Genomic DNA, 19,027 nt, shown 5'->3' with positions numbered 1-19,027 from the left:
TGCTGGCCCAAGCATCCAGCTGCGCAGCGTGGCTGGAGAGGTCCAGCGGCAGTAACTGCATCCAGACCACGTAGCAGCGCTTGACGCGGTTGGAATGCTTTCGGCAGCTGCGATTGCTCTCCTTTTAAAAGCAGCCGAGTGCTGCTTTCACTGAAATGTCCCCAAGGTCAGGTCAGCGTAGTGAAATGGCGTTCATGCCGAAACTACCGACCTACGCGGCCGCTAGATAGTGCCTCCTCTCGCTGGACGCGTGATGGTGATCGCGCTCAATAATAACGAAACCGGAACTGCTGATTTTGGCCGAAAATTGTTCCGATCCACATATAATACGAGGTGGAAATTTGACATGCTAAAATCTGGAAAAAAAAACCTCGTATTATATGCAGGTTTTTACAGTAGTTGGGCTGGTAGGTGTATGTTGATGGAAATGACTGAACAGTGCTAACAGACAGGACGGTAGAGAAGAATTCAGACACATGCACTGACTATCATCCAAATGATTTACTGTGACAGGGAAGGTAGCAATATAAAGGAAACATGGAAAGCAAAACATAATGGTGTCTAAGATAGGCAAGTTCCTGGGGGATCAGAGCCATTGACGGCACATGTCACCGTAGGGTATGTTGAATGCTCTGAAGATGAGCCGTGAGGTCCGGTCCTTGTATCTGGCGAGGGTCTTATTAAGCAGTGCTTCACAGTCTTCGCAGTCCGTACAATGCATGACCATGTTATTTTTGCTTGACTGGTTTTCTATATCTTTCGCGTGCTTGCGTAGACGGTCATTGATACAGCGGCCTGTCTCACCGATATAGAATAAACCACATGTGAAAGCGTGCATTGATCTGGCACGGTGCTGCAAAAAAACTTAGGTTTAAAAAAAACGCAGATTTTTCTGCCCTTTCATGACATACAACATGCACCACAATGGTTAATGAAAATTTTTTTTTAGAGTACTGCCCGGTAGGTTTCTGCAAATAAACTTGGTGACAGTGTAGAAAACGGGTTAGCCGAAGAGACAATAAAAACCTAATTTTTTATCATGATCTGAAAACTGCATCACCCCTTAATGTGGCATACATTCGGTTGATAAAAATAGAAACATGACTGCAAAGGCAGCACTGTTTAGTTTATGGTACCATTCGTGTTGTAGCTAAATGTAGGTACTACAGTATTAATTGGTTACAATGGTGACCTTATTGTGGGGGCACACAGTCTACATCATTGAGCAGACTGAAATGAAAAGGTGAAGTTTACTAAACAGAGCTGGCTTGTAAGCAGACTACAGCAGCACTTTGTTCATGTTTCTCCTGGGAGGGGTCACCACTTTCCTCACAACTCGGTGCTCCTCATTTACAATAGTTTACAGTTGCACTGTGGAAGTTTGTGTATTGGTGGCTCCATGCATTGACACGGCTCGGTGTTCCTGCCATCCAGCTATGTTCACTGGCACTACTTCAAACATCTACGGGCACAGGTTTATTTACTGACAGTGAAACCATCCAAAGCACTGCACAAGAGCTCATGTAGTACGTGTGTGCTGCAGAACTGATACTTCCTTTTCTTCAGAGTAAGTCAGGCAAAGAAAATTTAAAAAGCTGTGTATTTAAAAGAAAATTAATGACTTCCATGCACGCGCTATGTCTTGCAAGAAAGGAAGGCCATGGGCTTCTAATGCGGGCGTCAGATGGGCAGAGTTAGTGCCACTTTCAGCAAGTGCATTTTGTCTCGTTGAGTGCCACTTCAGGAGCACCAGGAAGAAAAGCGCAGTTTGGAGTAGGCCTTCTGCACCTGCTCGCCCACAGCTGGTGTTTGGTTAAGCGATCAACTGCATATAATGGACGACTGAAAATTTGGACCCCTTGGCATCCTGACGTGCCCCCCCACTGAGGCAGTGTTGAGAGCACCTGAAATTTCAAACACATATCACGGGTGATTTCTCAATTTTTTGGACTTCATTCGCGCTCTATGCCACCGCTGCCAATAACTGAACCACCATATAATGTTTATAGTAGAACTTGGTTAATTCAGACTTCAAAGGGGATTCAAAACCTGATCAATTAAAGTGGAATGCATGCGAAAAGTGAGCCTGTTTACGACGGTATTCTCCATAGGCTCGCACAGCGCGCATATGTGACTACGCAAATCTGGTAGCATTCTTGGGCATTGTTTGCTGTTAAAACCATTATTCACAGAACTCATCCAACCTTGTGTTTGGCGCATGATAGCCATAGTTGCTTATGCGCCATAAAACCCCATATAACTAACTAACTAACTCATCTGTTCCGAGTTCTTCGTCTTGAATATGCAAAGGTGCAGCTGCAAAGTGGTTGAGAGGCGAACAGCTTCACGTGGACGGCAAGCGGAAGAAAATGGCGTTTTAAAGCGAGCATCTTGTACCTGCAGTGAAACGCACCACATTCCTAACTGTTGTATCGTAACAAAATTTGTATTTTGATGGCAGGCAAAATTCTTTTCATTATACTCAAACCACAACAGAGTGCATATAATAATGTATGTACCACTGGTTTAGAAATCGGTTTTTAGCTTAGTTGCTACTTGTTTTCAGCTGTTTTTTGGTTCTTTCTTATCTCTATTGCCATCTTCATTTCTCTGGTTCATGCCCTCCGTACGGTAGGTGCAGCATGTTCACACAGCAGGGGGGTTCGCTCTCGTGCCTTGACTTCCGACAAGACAAACAAGACAAACCTCTTTGTGAAACATGTGGAGACGAACTCACAATAAACCATATTTTAATGTCATGCTCAAAACTTGAAAGACTAAGGAGAAAGTACTTCACTCAATTTTATAATGAACACATACTTCTTCATCCAATGCTACTCTTGGGTGATAAAGCAATTGTTGAGATAAGTTCTGTTTTTAGCTTTTTCTCGATAAACTATAAATTTTAACCCATTGCCCTACCTGTTTTTGAAATACCTCAGCCACTCTCTCATTCCTGAGAAGACAGCTGAGGTCCCTATTCCATCAGGTGGGAACCTCGAGATCCTTGCCCAGCCAAGGATAGCTGCTGATGTTACCTGACCCTTTTTAAAGCTTTTACCATAAGTGACTTGTAAAATTTTGCCGTATTTTTTTTTTTACTAGGTTGCATGAATGAACTTTTTAGGCCCTTTGATTTACACTTTTGCATAACATGTTCTACACCCTGAGCTTGGCGCATGGTAGCCTTAGCCGCTTATGCGCCATTAAACTCAACACAACACAACCCATTCTCCACCATACTGGCAAGTTGTTGTAAACTTCCAAGCCATGCAGGTGCACACATAGTCCTTGCACTGACCAGCCTGGAGAGTACTTCTGTGCCCTGGAGTTGAGAATTAAGCGCAGTGTCCACTAATGGCAAGTGCACATCTGCTCAGGCTGGATGGTGCCAGTTATTCCTCCAGAGCATGATGCAGGAATTTTCACCATGCAGGGAAGCTCACTGCATTCAAGCTGAATCATTCTGCAGTGAGTGTCACCAAAGTTTATCATGTGACGCTGTGTGAATGACACTCATTGAAAGTGGCACTAAATTTGCCCTTTTGACAGGGGTATATATCTGCCCTCACTAGTGGTGGTTACTTTTTGTGACAGGCGATGCAGTTTGGAAGTACAGTGGAACCTCGATTATACGTCCCCCGGTCATGTGACGACCCGCATTTTACGACGAATTTGTGCGGTCCCGGCAAAACCCCCATAGAGACAATGCATTAAAAACCTCGGTTATACGACGCAAATTTTAGAAGGACCCCGCTTCGTACGACGGCTGGCTCGTACCGTCCGTCAAAAAAGGTCGTCAGCAAACGCAGGCCGGGATGTACCGTATTTTCGCGATTCTAAGCACCCCCCCTATTTTCGGAAAAAAATTTCTGAAAAAAAAAAACTTCGCATGCGAATCTAAGCACCCCCGTTTTTGCGCGGAAGAGAGCGTTGCCGAGGCCGCCAAGTGCACTTGCTCTCTTTTTCGTCGAGCCTGTGCAGTCGGAGTCCCAAGGAGGCGCGGCCTGCGTGTTGTTGCGACTGAGAGAAGGATGAAAAGGAAAGCGCACGGGCCCGCCTACTGGCGTGAGCCAAGCCACCACCGCTGCCGAGGAGAGTTAAAAGATCAGAGGAAAGATAAAGAGAAAAGATAAGACGCGCGTCCCAGCAACAGATGCGTCCGCAGGAGCCGACGCTGATGAAAAAACAGATAAGCGGGCGAGGCCGCGCTCGCCCAAGCGAGGACAGCGGCGTCCACGGCGCTTTTTGTAATGGAAGTAATGGATGCTTGTGCCCCACGATAAAACTTCCGAAGTGGACAACGATGCAGAGGTTTGCGCTCCCATTCCTAGTTACGCGGACGTGTTGCAGAGCGTCGAGAACATCCGGCGCTTTGCTTGCGCGCGCGACGATGTTGGCGACCTACTGCCGGACGTGGCAGCCCTTGAAAGAAAGTTGATGCGCCGAGGTTGGGCAAAGGTGCAAAAAGAAAAATTACCGATTTTTTTTAAACGGTAATAAAGATTTTTTTGCAAATCTGTTTCAAACAAATGCTGGGTTTTGTCTTTTTTAATCTGATTGGCGTACTTGCCGCGGGCTTGAAGCCGGTCAACAGTTTTCGGCGCAAGGCCGAGCGCCACTGGCCGCATTCTTTGATTTTCGATTATACGACACCCGGATTATACGACGGTTTCGCGCGGTCCCCTGAAAGTCGTATAATCGAGGTTCCACTGTATCTAAATCTCTTCAGGTGGATGTTAGCGTGTGATGAAAGAGGGATCTTTTATATTGCTTCGTGTGAAGTGTGGTTGTCTCTCTAACTGGCCGTCCTACAACTCCAGGTTTTGGGTGCCATACCACTGGAGCGCAATGGCTCGGCCTTCCTGCGCTGCAGCCCATGCTGGCAGGGTGACTTTCTCTTCTGCCTGCACGAGTCTGGTTCTGTTAGTGCGCATGAAGGGTCTCTGGCTGGAGGTACGTAGTTTTCACTGGTACAGGTGCTGAAGCTGATCATGTCGCCATAGATGCATAGGCTGAGGAACAAATTGTCATCATCACAGTTGTCGGACACTTGTTAATAGTCATTTAACATAGTTCACTGTGTGGTTTAAAGCGGTGGCATAGAGCTAGAGCATCCGCCTCACATTCAACAGGCTTGTGGCTTGAATCCCAGTGCTTACTCAATAGGGGATATTCAAAATTCCGCAAGTGCGCTTTCCCGCATAACAATTTTGTCCCAAACAAGATGGCTGGCCATGCGTTTCCAGCTGAAACAAAGCAAGAAAGACTGGTTTTTTGTTTGATTCTTCCAAAACACGTTTCTTACTTTCTATCCACACCTTTAGCGCCTGTCCTGTAGCCCACGTAGTTCCTTTTTGTAGCGAAGTCGGCCATCTTGTTTGGGGCAACATAGTTATGTGGGAAAGCGCACTTGCGGACTTTTGAATATCCCCTATTCTGTGTTGGTAAAAAAAAAAAATCCTAGGGTTCTGATGGTGTTCAACAACCAGACTTGGAGAGCTGCTTGTTCCAAGCGAACAGAGCTAAGGACTAGTAAAGCTATGCCAGTCGCACACTAGAAAGGTCACCACCTCCCATATTGAACGCCAATTAACTCCTGCCCATAGTCTTCAGTGGCTGCGGAGCCTCTGACCAAGGCAGTGGTCAGACCTGTGACATAGTGGAAGGTGCTAAAGAGTCAGGATGGGGGTCACCATTGGAAACTGAGCCTGGCAATAGTTAATGCCAGAGCCTTATAGGGTGAGGCAAGCTTAGCAGTGCTGTTTGAGGAGCTACTGGGCATTAGGATTTTAGTTTGAGCTAGTTAGTGAATAGACATTGGAAAAGGAATACAATGGTGCAAGAAAATGAGTTCCCTGGGCTGTCACTGGGTTGGTTGACGTTAGGAGGACGGGGCATATACTGTGTTGAAGGGTGGGCTTGTATTCTGCTTTCAGGGTCTGCCATAGAGACACGAATAAGGTGTAGGAACCTTGGCCAATTGGTTAATAAGGATACAGCTGAGAACACTAATGATTCTTGAGCAATAACGAGGGTGGAATTTATCAGAATTCAGTGTTATAGGAGGTACAAGTTGAAGGCTGCCGACGCCTACACTCCTACATAAAGCTGTGATGATGAAATGGGGGAAAGGTTCTGTGAATATGTAGAATTTTAATGAGTGCACTAAAAATGCAGTGGACTGTACTGACGAGCAACTTCAGTGCCAAGGCTTGGAAGAAGAGGCAGGTGACCACGCAGTAGAGGACTATGGCATAGCCTCTAATATAATGAAATTTTAGTAGTAGAATTTGTATTACAAAGTAGTTTATGAGTCGTCAATACCTTGTTCCACTAACGGAAGAACAGGAAATGGGCCTGGGAAAGCCTAAGTGGAAAGTATGCCGTATTTACTTGAATCTAGGCCGGCCACAATTCTAAGCAGACACCTGAAAGTTGAAGGCCAATTAAAAAAAAAAAATTTCCTCAAATATAAGCTGGCCAAAAAAAAGAATTAAAAGCGATAGCAGGGACAGCATGCATTTATTTCCATGAACCTGCTTCCGCTCACTTGTCATCACTTTCCTCCTCTCCACACAGTGCGCAATCAGGTCATGCTGCTAGCTACTCCTAGCAACGTGCGCTTGATGCGGATGGAATGCCTCGCTCTCTTGCCACCTCTTTGGCCTGTAACACTTCACAAACTCTGCCCGTGCTGATTCCCCTTCGGGCCCTTCTTGTTGTGGTGCAAGCAGACAGTTCATCACGCTTCCCCCTCTAAAAGTGAACATTATTTTTGCCCATGCTGAAGCCCTTGAGCAGCACAACTTTTCGCTTTCACTATGATGGCACCGTCTGCTTGGTGTCGGTGAAAAAGCACGTGTGGAAAACATGCACTGCCGCCCCACACAAGGAGAAAACGAGGTGTCATGGAGGGACTCAGGGCTGCATGCCAGAAAGTGTATGGGAAGTCGCATGCTTTCGGAAGTTACTACTGCTGACAACGTAGCCAGTAGTGGATGCAGCAGTGTTGCCTGCTGCGGCAGCCAAGTGGGAGGAGGATAGTAATGGCTACAGTCCTGCCTTCTGTTGGTGTTTTGTGGTGGTGCCACTTTTTTTTTTTTCATTTCTATGCATTGTCGTCATATTTTATAGATATGACGACAAAATTTTCAAATTTAAGTCAGTGTAAGAGTTCCATATCTTGTTTTTAAAAAAAAAAACTGTCGGCGTAGGTTCGGATAAATACGGTATAAATGAAATAGACTTGATATCGTGTATCCATCTCAGTGGTGTATTTGAGGACTTTCCTCAGTGTGGGTAAGCACTTGCTCGTAATCGTGCTGGTGAGGCGGATGTCCTCGATTCCTTAGTGCATTTTGTTTGCTAGCTGGCGTAGCAGCAATAAGTGCGTTTTTCTCCCAGCACGGGTCATCCCTTTGCTCCCAAGAGGACAGCCCCTCATGGTGTTTGCGCTCATGGGGTGGGCTGGTGATGTATAGTCGCGGATAAGCGGGGAAAATGTATTCCTCCCCCTCATAAAACTCCACATGTGCAAGATGTGGAAGTGCGAGGCAAGGTGAGCTACCATATGATGGCGACGTCTAGAATCAGCCTAGATTTCCTCTTTTCATACCAGAGCATTTCTGCCCTATAAAACAATCCCTAAACCTCTTGGACCTTAATATTATTATGTGATGGCAAGCCAGATGAACCAGATGTTGATGACAGATGGCAATGAAATGATTCAATGGCTGCGGGCCTAGCACAAGCACTCCTGCCCGCGCCACTGCCCACTTCTAGGCCGTCACAGTATGTGATGGAAATTCTTTTGCCTATCATTTTTCCGCTCCCTTTCAACTCATCCTTCGTATCCAGGCATGATCAGAGCAGCTCGTCACATGTCACCTCGTAGAGACAACGAGCATAAAATTCAACCAACCTTCACCTGCATGAACAGATATCAGAATTCCCCCATTAGTTTTGTCTGTGAAAGATTAGAGGGCCTCATCTACTAGCGTTGCAACAATTGCCGAATTGTTATCATTATCTTTCGAATCATTATTATTACTAACATTTCTTGAAACGGATGCAGCATTATGGTTTGAACTTGCCCCAATTTGATAGTACATTTTGTGTTGTTTGTTTCTTGTTTTTTCTATATTTTATTTGTTATGATGTGAAGCCTTGTGCAGCCTTTTGCTGCGTTTCTTTTTCTTGGGAGGTTGTGTTACCTGCTCACCTCGCATGTGGTGCCCAGCTGGGCCCGTAAGAGTGCTGAAATAAATTTGAATTGGGAATCGGAAAACTTGTGAGGAAGAAGCTCATATATGAGACAGTGGAAAATGAAAATTACTGGAGTTCAGGATCTTGGATCAAGAACACATATCCCGCTTTAGCCCGGGAAGACAACTCTAATGTGCAGGCAGTTAATGACAGTGTTGGCAATGTAATCACAGAGTGCACAATAGAAGTAGCTAGGCAGAGTAAAGACAAGCTCTCCCAAGAGGGAAAATGACAAAGCATGAGAGCCCCATAGACAGAATCGAACTGTCAAAACTAGTCGGGAAGTGCAGAAGTAAATTTTATGAGGAAGCATGTATGGAGAGGATTGAGTGTGGTGTAAAAAATGGAGGGGGCCTGAAAGTGGCAAAGAGAAAATTAGGCATGGTCATATGCATGCATTGGGAGGCAAGCAGGACACTGCCATTTGCAATATGGGTGAGATGTTTGTTCAAGGAACCGGGAAATTTTACACAGATTTGTGCTGTAGCCAAAATAACCATGGTGCTAATGACAGAGGAGAAGTTGAATGTTGTGCCGAAAACAAAAGTGGAAGTAAAAAAAGCCATGCAGAGGGGAGAAGTGGCAGGTGAGGGTCAAATGGCTGTTGGTCTGTTCAAGGACGGTTCTAGAGAAACTTTGTCATTGCCTGGAGCATACCGGAAGCATGGGAGAATGCTAACACTACTGTGAAAGGAGAATCCCAGACAAGCCAATGGAGGGAGCGGAGCTGCCGGCAAGCCGAGACGGTGCACTGCCGACATCCCATCGCATAGCCTCTGCGCACGCCAGCCAAGCGTGGTGGGATATGTCGACTTCTTCCTGAGCCGGGCACAACCTGTACCCTATAGCCCATAAGAAAGGGGACTCTAAGAAGTGCATACTGGTCAGCTTACTCTCCGTTGCCTGCAAGGTATTTGCCAAGGTAATTACTAGCAGAGTCAGGAGAACCTTGGGCTTACCTTGGACCAATACAAGCTGGTTTTCGGAAAGGGTACTTGACAGTACACCATGTTCACAGTATTAGTGACATGTTAGAGCAATGCACAGAATATAACCAGTCCCAATATATAGCCTTTGTACATTAGGAGGAAGCATTTTATTTAGCTGAAACCTCAGCAGTCATTCAAGCATTGTGTAACCAGGGCGTGGAAGAGGCATAAGTTAAGGTTGTAGAAAATATTTATCGGGACTGCACAGTGGCCACAATGCTCCACAGAAGAAGTGATAAAATACTGCTCAGGAATATTGTACAATCCCTCCACTGTTATTCACCGTGTGTTTGCAAGAATTGTTCAGAGGGTTGGATGGGGAAGAGGTATGGTTAATGGTAAACACCTCAGTTACCTCCGATTTTCTGATTGCGTTGCCCTGCTACGTATCTCGTGGCAGGAATTGCTGTGCATGATTGAGGACCTCGACTGGCAGAGCAGAATGATGGGTCAGAAGATCAATAAGAAAGAAAGTAAAAAAAAAAATTATTCAACATTCTTGGTAGAGAATGGCAGTTCACAATAGGCAGCGAAGCATTGGAAGCAGTCAGGGAATTGGGAGACCAGGAGTGCATTTTCAAGTGGCACCCGCATGCAGTGCGGCATGGTTTGGAACTTGGAAGAGTAGGTCGGTTACTTTGGCCCATTAGTACGTGATAGTTATTTATTGCCAATACTTGCTAATGGGGCAGGAACTTGGAGGAGATTAAATTTAGGACAGTGCAGTGCGATGTGCAAAGGAAAACGGTAGGGTTAACGTTAAGTGAAAGGAAGAAAGAATTGGTTAGGGAACCAACACAATGTAATGGTATCCTAGCTGAAATCTAGAAGAGGCATGAGGAATAACCCATTGCGCTAGTGGTTCCTAGTGGTAGTTAGAGAAGGGGTGGCCCGGTGAGATTGGGAGGTTTGCAGGGATTGGGTGGCCACAGGGTTTAATTGGAGGCCCTGCTGTGGATGTAAGTGATGATGATAATAGGCTGCATACCTCTTTATGGCTCACTTACTCCATGATTTTGACTTTTTAATGACTGTATGGTGAAAGTATATGATGCGCAGTGAAGAAATTTGGGCGAGTTGGTAGTTACGTGATTCAGCAAACACGGACGGTCTTGTCTGTCTCCCTTTTGTCCACGTTTGCTGTGTTGTTGTGAATCATGAATGTGTATGATACTTTTGTCATTACCTTAGGCTGTTGTGTTGGAGCTAGGAAAGAGGGAACCATATGCCCATGTTTGGCGTCTGGTAAATCATGTAACATCATTTTTGATCAGTACAGCTAGAAAATTCTGTATAACCGTTTCCTCAGCAAGGTAAACATGTTTGTATGTTCCGTCACCACTTACTCATGGCTGTTAGAATGCCATTGGTCTGCTTGCGAAGGTAAGCTGAAGCATTTGTGCTTAATTTTTGTCTTCCCTCCAGAACTTGACCAGGCCTGTGGCTACAACACCCACTGCTCCTCCGAAGCCCTGCGGTTAAGCAAGCATTCCAAAGTGGCTGGCATGGCAGTGTGCCCAAGCAGCCAGTGCAAGGTGGCCCTCCTTTTGGGTGATGGCCGCATTGTCTTCCTGAAGCTGACTGCGACTGAAAAAGTGCGTGGGAATTTATTGCTGGTCTCAAATGCCAACCCTGGAGGCCTCCACTACGGCACCTCTTTCTTCTTTCACTCCTCCCTTCCCTTACGGTGCGGTTTGGGTGTCCGCCGAGATATGCGAGACAGATACTACATTTCCTTTCCTCAAAAACCCCAAACCCTCTCGAATGCAAATGCTTTGGTACAGGCTCTCAAGTTAAAAGGACATTAAAAGGGAGTACTAAGACAGGCTAGACTAATAGGTTAGCTTATATGTGATAGCAAATTTTTATTTTTGCCTTAAGCAAAGCTTTAATAAGACAGAAAATTGCATAAGAGCTAAGTACACCTGCTCCGTCCCCTTTGGCTTCCCCATGATGCATCCTCACCTTAACTAACAAGGGATGCATTATAGTGACGGGACAGCTGTCTCTTTGGCTTGGGAACTCATGTTTTGGCGCATTTTGTTGCCAGCTGGCGTTATTGTTGTTGCAGCAGTAAATGCCTTTGTGCCCTCTGAGCAAGGCCCGCCGTGGTCATTGTGTGCTCGCTTTGAGCTTTTAGAGCAGCGAGTTTTTTAGATTTGTCTTTTAGTTTGCCGTCTGTTTTTAGCGATTTTAAATGGACGTTTCATTTAGCAGACTGGCAACTTTTTAGAGCAGAAAACACTTTAGAAAAATAATCTTAACATTCATGAAATAAGTGAAAACTGCATGAATTGTATCATAGCTGTCGCACACACTGCGGCACTCAAGCTGCCGCGGTGGCTTATGGTGCTCGCCTGCTGGCCCGGAAGATCTCGACATAAGCGAAAAGTTAAGAGGCCCGTGTGCTGTGCACGTCAAAGAACCCCAGGTGGTCGAAATTATCCAGAGTTCTCCACTATGGCGTCCTCATAGCCTCAGTCGCTTTGGGACGTTAAACCCCATAAAACCAAACACTTATGTATTCCTTAGTCTTAGACAAAACCCCAAAGTGTGATGGACACAAGACTGCAAGGAAGCAAAAAAATGACAAAATAAATCTTGGGGTATATTTCGCAGGTACCCGACGCAGGAGAACCTTGGAGGAGATATGCAAAACATGCATGACATGCAAAAAAGTTCATGAAAGGCACATGAAGAGCACGGTGGAAATAAAACATTGCAAAAACGTACGGTCAATATTTGCTGCTTCTATCGCACACTCATCTGGTTGACTTTCATGAGAGGTGCTTCCTGCTGCCAGCCAAAATACAAATATGAAGGGGTATTAGAAACACATCAATAATCAAAGTGGTGACAAAAAATGCGATGCAATATACCTTGTGCAACCTCGCTTCCATGGCCTAAACGTTTTGTCCCAGGTACGAAGAAGTTGTTGATCTTCTTTTGAGACCCAGATATCTTCCGAGGCAACGATGTTGTAAATCTGCAGTTATTAAAAAATGCACTCAAGGGATGAGAGACGTGCAAGTAGACCGCGTTACGTTTTGCAACCGCTGTGCGAGATCAACGCCGCTACAGTGGACGCAGGAGTATCATCCGAGCAACGGACAATTCGCTTGGCCAGCTGCCGCCCAGAGCCGTCTCGGGTATCGTGTCCAGACAGATCCACTTGCCACGTGTCGTCGTGTGCATGCGTGCATGTGTGCAAATGCCTGGTGAAAGCACGGTGCTCGGGGAGAGAGTGTTCGCCCCGGGCCGGATGGATCTGGATCACGGCGCTGCCGGGTCTGAGTCAGCGACGCTTGCCATGAACATGACTGCTGGTTTGACACGTGCGCATCTTCGGAACCTTTCCCTCTGAAGGATGCTCCTGCCGCTAGGTCACCGTCGAGACACCTGCTGTGTGGGCGTGTCAGATTTCTCTCTGGGCCCAGCTTCTCTTGCCGTTCTTACGAGATGCAGTATTAAACCTTGTTCGTGTTAGACGATGCCGTCGTCCTTTGCCGGAACCTGCCGATGCTCTCCGCGGGACACCGGACTGCCAGGTCAACGCTATCCTTGGGGCTAGCGTGCGACAGCGGTGGGATGTCGCAGGCGAGCCCCATGTAACAACCAGTATAAGTCTATGTTTGTGCTTAGACCGAAGCGGCGAGCACCGCCGATCGGGCGAACCGCATCAGCTATCGGGAAAGATCCAGGGGGGGAGGTGGCTGGAAAAAAGTTGGAGGGGGGGAAGTGGCTGCCCCCCCCCTGGTTCCGGAGTCCCTGCATATGGGAAGTTTTTACTACTTGTAATATCAGAGAGCTCTGCTTATACCTTGCCGTTATGGCAGACCTGACCAGTCAAAGTCTGCTTTCTAGTTTCGGCTTCAGCAGAATTGGTGCCTGAAAGCTCCATTGCAAAGTGGTCATAGAAATGATGTCGCAGTAGTTCATTTTTTGCCAGCACTTTGAATGTGGAAGGGCTTTCTGAGCGACACAGCTACCTTTCTGTGCCGATTTAACATCAGTAGTATTTCTGAGAAATAGTCTGTCTGGCTTGTTGTTTTTCCCTTTAGTGTCCCCTTAAGTAAAGCTGTAATGAATAGGGGGTAGCTGTGGGCCAGTTGGGAAGACATTTATGAAACGAAGGGCTGCAACAACAAAGCACAGCTGTGTCCCCTTTTTGACATCCTGAGTTGCTGTGGTCCTTCAAGAATGGCGGTAATTTTAAAATTTGCTGCTTTCTTTTAAACCTCTTGCTTCACTACCAATAAAACCTCATGGGACAAATAACTAGTTGGTCAGGCTTCCTTTGATGTGTTTAACTGTGTTAACTGAGGGCTTGTTGCTTTTGAGAAAAAGAAAGTGGTGAGGGCACATTGCAATTGTGTTGATATGTTTTGTGCACGTAAATACCATATTCAGTGCAGTTTAAAGTAGCAGAGAAAGTTCTTGCCTGTTTGATTGAGAATGGTCCCTGGGAACAAGAGTGGTCAGCAGCAGTGCCTTGGGAAGCTCATGGCGCTGTGTGTTTGTGACTTCCGCAGCCCATTCCAGTGCAGTAGTGTTGCAAAGAAGTGCACGCCTTGCAGGGGCTGGCTCCTGAACAGCCGCTGCGATTGGCTGCCCTGATTGGAGACAGCAGGGGGTGGTCTCTGCGCCTCATCACAGCTGGCCTCTTGGAGGCCCTGGCCCCTGGACCACACCTGAGTCGTATGTGCCCACCAGTGACGTTTGGCAACTGGAGCACGTACAGACCCCTGGTGGCTGTTGGTATGCCTGTTTTCATTCATCAAGGTGTGCCCTAATGGCAAAAGGCACCGGGAGTGTTGTGGATAGCTTACAAATGAGTGAATATACGTGTGTGCATGTGCTCTCTCAATACAGTGACGATAAAAAAAAATGATGGACAATTTAGCGTGGTTGGGCCAAATGTGAATTATGAGCTTTTTGGTTTCTAAGTCAAGCAGGCTTCAGGCAAAGATCGGACTTAAGCTCCGTCTTAAAGGGAGGCTGCAGCACTGTCTGGCTTGCAGCGGCGTTCTACAGTTTTTCATGCTGCAAACTCGAATACCAAACCCAAATTAGGCAAGCGTCTTTTCTAGTAGAAATATGCAGCCGGTGCTGCAGGGCACACTGTGGGCCGCGTCAACGCCTGTGATTGGTCAAGAGGTTGTGAAGGGCAGCAGAAGCTGCGAATGGGGATCAGGCGCTGCGTTGAGTCCACATCACAGCTTTCTGCGGTGTTGTAAAGTTTTCGCTGGCCTCCAAAGAAGAGGATGCCCCAGTTCCATGAATCACCTGAAACAAAAAAAGAGGCAACCAAAACAATTCTACACCTAGCCCAAGTGTAAGCTGGCGGGAAAGATGCATATGCATTCCTTGCTTAAAAGGCGTCAGTGAAACCTCCGCTCGGATTCTCGGAAATGAAGGGATGTGACCAAGTTGATTACCACCATGGGACGCCTGTTGCCCCACCCGAAAGACCGTCATCCTAAAGAAAAGGCCCAAGGTGTTCTACCCTGCTCTGAGTGTCCACCATTGTACTTTGGGGAACCAACAAAATATTTCACGGAAAGAGTGAAGCAGCTGATGTCAGAGTGAGCAATGTGCAGTGGCTAAGCACTATGAGGCATGTGACCACAGGATAGACATTGACGGAACTATTGTGCTGGAGACCAAGCCAAACCCGCACACAAGGCTGCTGCTTCAGTCATGGCATGCTCAACTGACACCTAGAAATATAATTGCTCCGTCAGGACCGTTTCCTCTTCTTATATCCATAGTTTAAGTCCAGTGACCTGGCGATCAACAACTATATGAGAGTTTGAAAGCCAAGCTGCACTTTGCCCACAGTCACACCTTCATGAAGAAACCGAGCGAACGTCGTGTTTGCTTACAAGAACTTGGCTGGCGTTCGTTTTTCTGTATGCATCCCAAACCAAACAGACCTCTGTTGAACGTTTTCATTTTAATCGTGTGGTGATTAGTGACGAGGCAAGCCACTGGTGGAAAAACAAGATGCCGCATGTGAAAGTGTCGAAATGAGCACAACCCAGGAGGCCTGTGCTGAAGAGAGGGACACATGCCTCTGTAAAGCTTCTGCAGGGGCTTCATGAGGCATTTCGCATTGCCACCACAACCTCTGACACAACAGTGGAGCCTGTCCACCCGTGAATAATCGTGCTGCTGATGGGTTACGCGCTGATTGCCACAGATGCCTGTAGTGTGTCCCCCTTGCATGAAAAAGGAGACACGCAGGCTCTGAAGCTGTCTTTCCGTCACATCGTGGGTGTACTGTGGGTGTACTCTGTGTACTGTCAGCTGTGGGGATGCACTCGCCTCCCTGTGGTTCGCTTTCCCGCAATGCACCCCAACTGTGGTTAGCTTCCCCCGCAACGCACTCCCCTTAGTTGTGTTTCTTTAACTAACAGGGGAGGGCGCTCGCGTCGCAGCGACACCAGCGCCACGGATGGCGTTTTGCTGCGGGCGCGCAGGGGAGAGTCGGCTCTCTTTGGCTTGGCATCAGGGAAGCACGTGGACGTTCACGCGCAAGGCTCCGCTCTTCGCCGGCGGGTGACCTTGTTGTGGGAACATGTTCCCCTCAGCTCGTCCCGTCCGGCCTTGGAGTTTTTCCCACTGCCATAGCGTGGGCGAACCTTCGCTCGTAACCGTGCTGGTGAGTCGGACATCCTCGATTCCTCAGTGTATTTTGTTGCTAGCTGGCGTTATTGTTGTTATAGGAATAAATGCCTTGTTTGTGTCAGCCAGTGTGTCGTTCCTTTGTTCCCATAGAGCAAGGCCCGTCTACCACGGGGTGGGGTCCGCGCGGTTTTGAACTGGGTCAGCCGCGGTTAAGCGGGGAGAACGTATTTATCTCCCCAATTCAAGCCCACAGCGCTAAGCTCCACACACGGAAGGACCGGAACTGCCGCAAAGTAATTAAATTAGAATCGCAAGTGGAAGCCTTTATCTCATGTTTCTTCTATATGAACAGGCAGGACTCTGGTTTCTCCTCTCAGTGTGTGATGGAAAAGATGACTGATGGCATCCAATCCCCTTTTGCCGCCTGCTGTTAGTGCACGGTATACGTGCATTTAGCACATCTGCTTTAATGGCACTGCCAGCATTGTCCCAAATGAACACGGCGAATACGGGTAAAAATTTCTAACTGGTTTAATGGATCAAACTTGTTTTGGGAACAATTCCGATTAAATTGTTGCTTAAACCAGCTGAAACCAACTGGGAATTTTTTGATAGACCAGTTTGATAAGTTAGGATTTTGTCTTCTGGAAAGAAAAAATTGCTGTCAAGAGGCTCAAATTTGGGTCCTGTTCAATCTGTCGAGCTTTTGCATAGCACTTTCACGTGTCCCATAAGGTGTGTGTATGACTGAGTAAGGTTTCGCACGCATTACAGCGGATAGCTTGATTTCACTGAACTCATTCGCATTGCTGTAACAACGGCATCAGTATCGGAACTTCCGGTTTGTTTCTGCAGTAGAGCCACATTAATTGGAACTTTGAGCATTAAAATTTGGTTCTTATGAATGGGAGGCTTTTGTGTTTTTGCCGAGCATGTTCCGCTACATGAGCTTGGATTATATTTATGGTGCGGGGAAATTCGAACTGAGTCTCTTTGCCACAAGCACCTGAAGAGGAAGCACACGGCAGCGCTGCGACCATAGTAAAACGATGGTGCTTCTTGAAGCGAGGACTGCACATGCGTGAGAGAACACTTCGTCGCAAGATAGCGTAGCTATGTTGGACTGCAGTTAAGAAACCTGTGCTGTGCCATGAAGTGGCAATGACTTAGTCGCGTTCCTGCTGCAGTGATCATGATAGCCCTAACAAAGCACAGTGCCTGCACTTATCCCAGAACCATTGCTCTTACCACTGCAGACTTCCTTTAATTAGGGCACACTTGCGAGTTCCAACATTGCGATGCAGGAGTGCAGAGGCATGTGCTGCAGATCGTAACATTTTGCTGGCTTTATTTTGAGCTTGAAAAGTTGAACCATGCTGAATTTATATGGAAGAAAATAACTGAAATGGGCACTTTTAGTATTTTTTCAACTTTTCCATAGAAAATTTTTCATTAAAGTTAATAAAAAAGTGGGTTAATTTGCTTTGCTAAGCACTTAGCAAATAGGTGCGTTCAAAAATGTGCAGACCTGATCAAGATTGACGGCTTACAACCCTGCACTATTCAAATCTCCGTGCAGCACGTCATTTTTTAACCTTTTGCAGTTCGAAACTTATGCCCACTTTGCAGCGATTCGGTCTGAAACTATTTTGCTAGTTTTGGGCACTGCGAAAGGAAACAACAGCTGTGTAAGAACAACTTATGGAATTTTTATTTTTGTTGTGTCTTTATGCACCCAGCCTCAGCGATAATTGGGCAGTGTGTGGCACTGCTCAAAGCACTCTCCTGGGTTCAGTCCTGTATTATGACTGCAAGTTTTGCAACTGCTTCTTTCTTTCGCCCTTTTTCCTTTGCAGCCAACTTTACTGTCACTACAATCGAATCACTACTATCTCCATCATCTGATAAAGGCTCATAATTTTCTTCCTTGCTAAAAGCCTTGTCGTCCTTGAACACACATGGCAAGAAAGCGCCCATGCTTTGCTGCCAGCGGCGCCGCAACAGAGCCACATAGCACTCGGATGTGCCAAGGCTCCGAAGCACCCAAGCCTGGTCCTTTAGTGTACGAAAGCAGACCTCAAAAAAAACAATAATTTATTCACTCTTTAAAGGACGGCGCGTCATGTGTACAGTAAAACCCTGTTAATTCGGATTTCGCAGGGCCGGAAAAAATGTCTGAATTAACTGAATGTCGAATTATCGAGAGGGGCAGAAAAAACACAACTAAGTGCCCCACAACATACGTTTATTTTTTGAAAAAAATCTGTTATTGTTGACTGCCTTGAGCGGGAAACTTACATCGCTACTGCTACTTTGCGCACTTCTGCCAAATGATGCAGTGCGCGCACGCTGGCTGCAGATCCTGCACATATGTCTTCCAGGACACTCAGGGCCTCAACAGCCTCCGTCACAGTGTGACGCGGCAGTTCATCATGCGCGTCGTTGTCATCTTCGGAACTCGGCTATTCACTCCCTAAAGCTTCTTCCACAATTTCACTGTCGGTGAGATGGCCGGCAACGGCAACGTTACTGTCGATTGCGACATAAATGTACAGCTGAACCTTTTGTAGTCTCTCTCTTCCTCGTAGTTGGCGTCCGGCTCATCCACATCATCGATGGTGTCAATGCTCTCAGGGAAACCACTGTGTTTGAAGCAGTTTGCAGTTACTGCAGATGTGCCACACATGCACTGATATATGCATTGCACTAAGAAGAGTGATGTCATACCTGCTTCCAAACATAGCAACATGCATTCAAGCACCTGCTTGCTGTACCGGGCTTTTAGGTGCTGAATTATTCCCTGATCCATGGGTTGGAGGGAAGCAGGAAGCAGAAAGAGCAGCTCGATATTCTCCAGCCCTGACACATTGCTGTGTGCACTGCAGTTGTCGAGGGCAAGCAGTACCTGCGGTCTAGTTGGCGCAGCCAGACTTGAAATATTTCGGATGTCATCCAAGCCTTTTTGTTGGCTCGGTAGTCTACGGGTAGCTCTCTTAATTTCTTGAAGCACCGCGGTTTCTGTGATTTTCCAATAACCAGCAGCGGCAGCCACTCCGTGCCGGTCATATTCGTAGCAAGCAAAACTGTCGCCCTGTCCGTACTGCCACCCACGCAAGGGTCTCCTTTGAGAGCGAGTGTCT

General features: G+C 46.8%; 1 protein-coding gene across 8 annotated transcripts in view; it reads left to right on the top strand.

The window, feature by feature from the left end:
• LOC149349277 (WD repeat-containing protein 11-like) overlaps nt 1-19,027 on the top strand; it is a 222,502-nt gene that overhangs the window by 65,586 nt on the left and 137,889 nt on the right. For 6 of the 8 annotated variants that reach the window (XM_089578206.1, XM_089578208.1, XM_089578205.1 and 3 more), the window contains 3 exons: nt 4,824-4,956; nt 10,683-10,852; nt 13,835-14,015. In XM_089578206.1, the coding sequence (XP_089434332.1) occupies nt 4,824-4,956; nt 10,683-10,852; nt 13,835-14,015 (484 nt within the window). Of the gene's footprint in view, nt 1-4,823; nt 4,957-7,329; nt 9,191-10,682; nt 10,853-13,834; nt 14,016-19,027 lie in introns of those variants that run through there. The other 2 variants (XM_089578210.1, XM_089578211.1) reach the window with 2 other exon arrangements.

This window comes from Amblyomma mixtum, chromosome 3 (genome assembly GCF_055824585.1).
Source record: "Amblyomma mixtum isolate Tamu chromosome 3, ASM5582458v1, whole genome shotgun sequence".
NCBI classification, from domain to species: domain Eukaryota; kingdom Metazoa; phylum Arthropoda; class Arachnida; order Ixodida; family Ixodidae; genus Amblyomma; species Amblyomma mixtum.
This window is presented reverse-complemented; position numbering and strand designations above follow the sequence as displayed.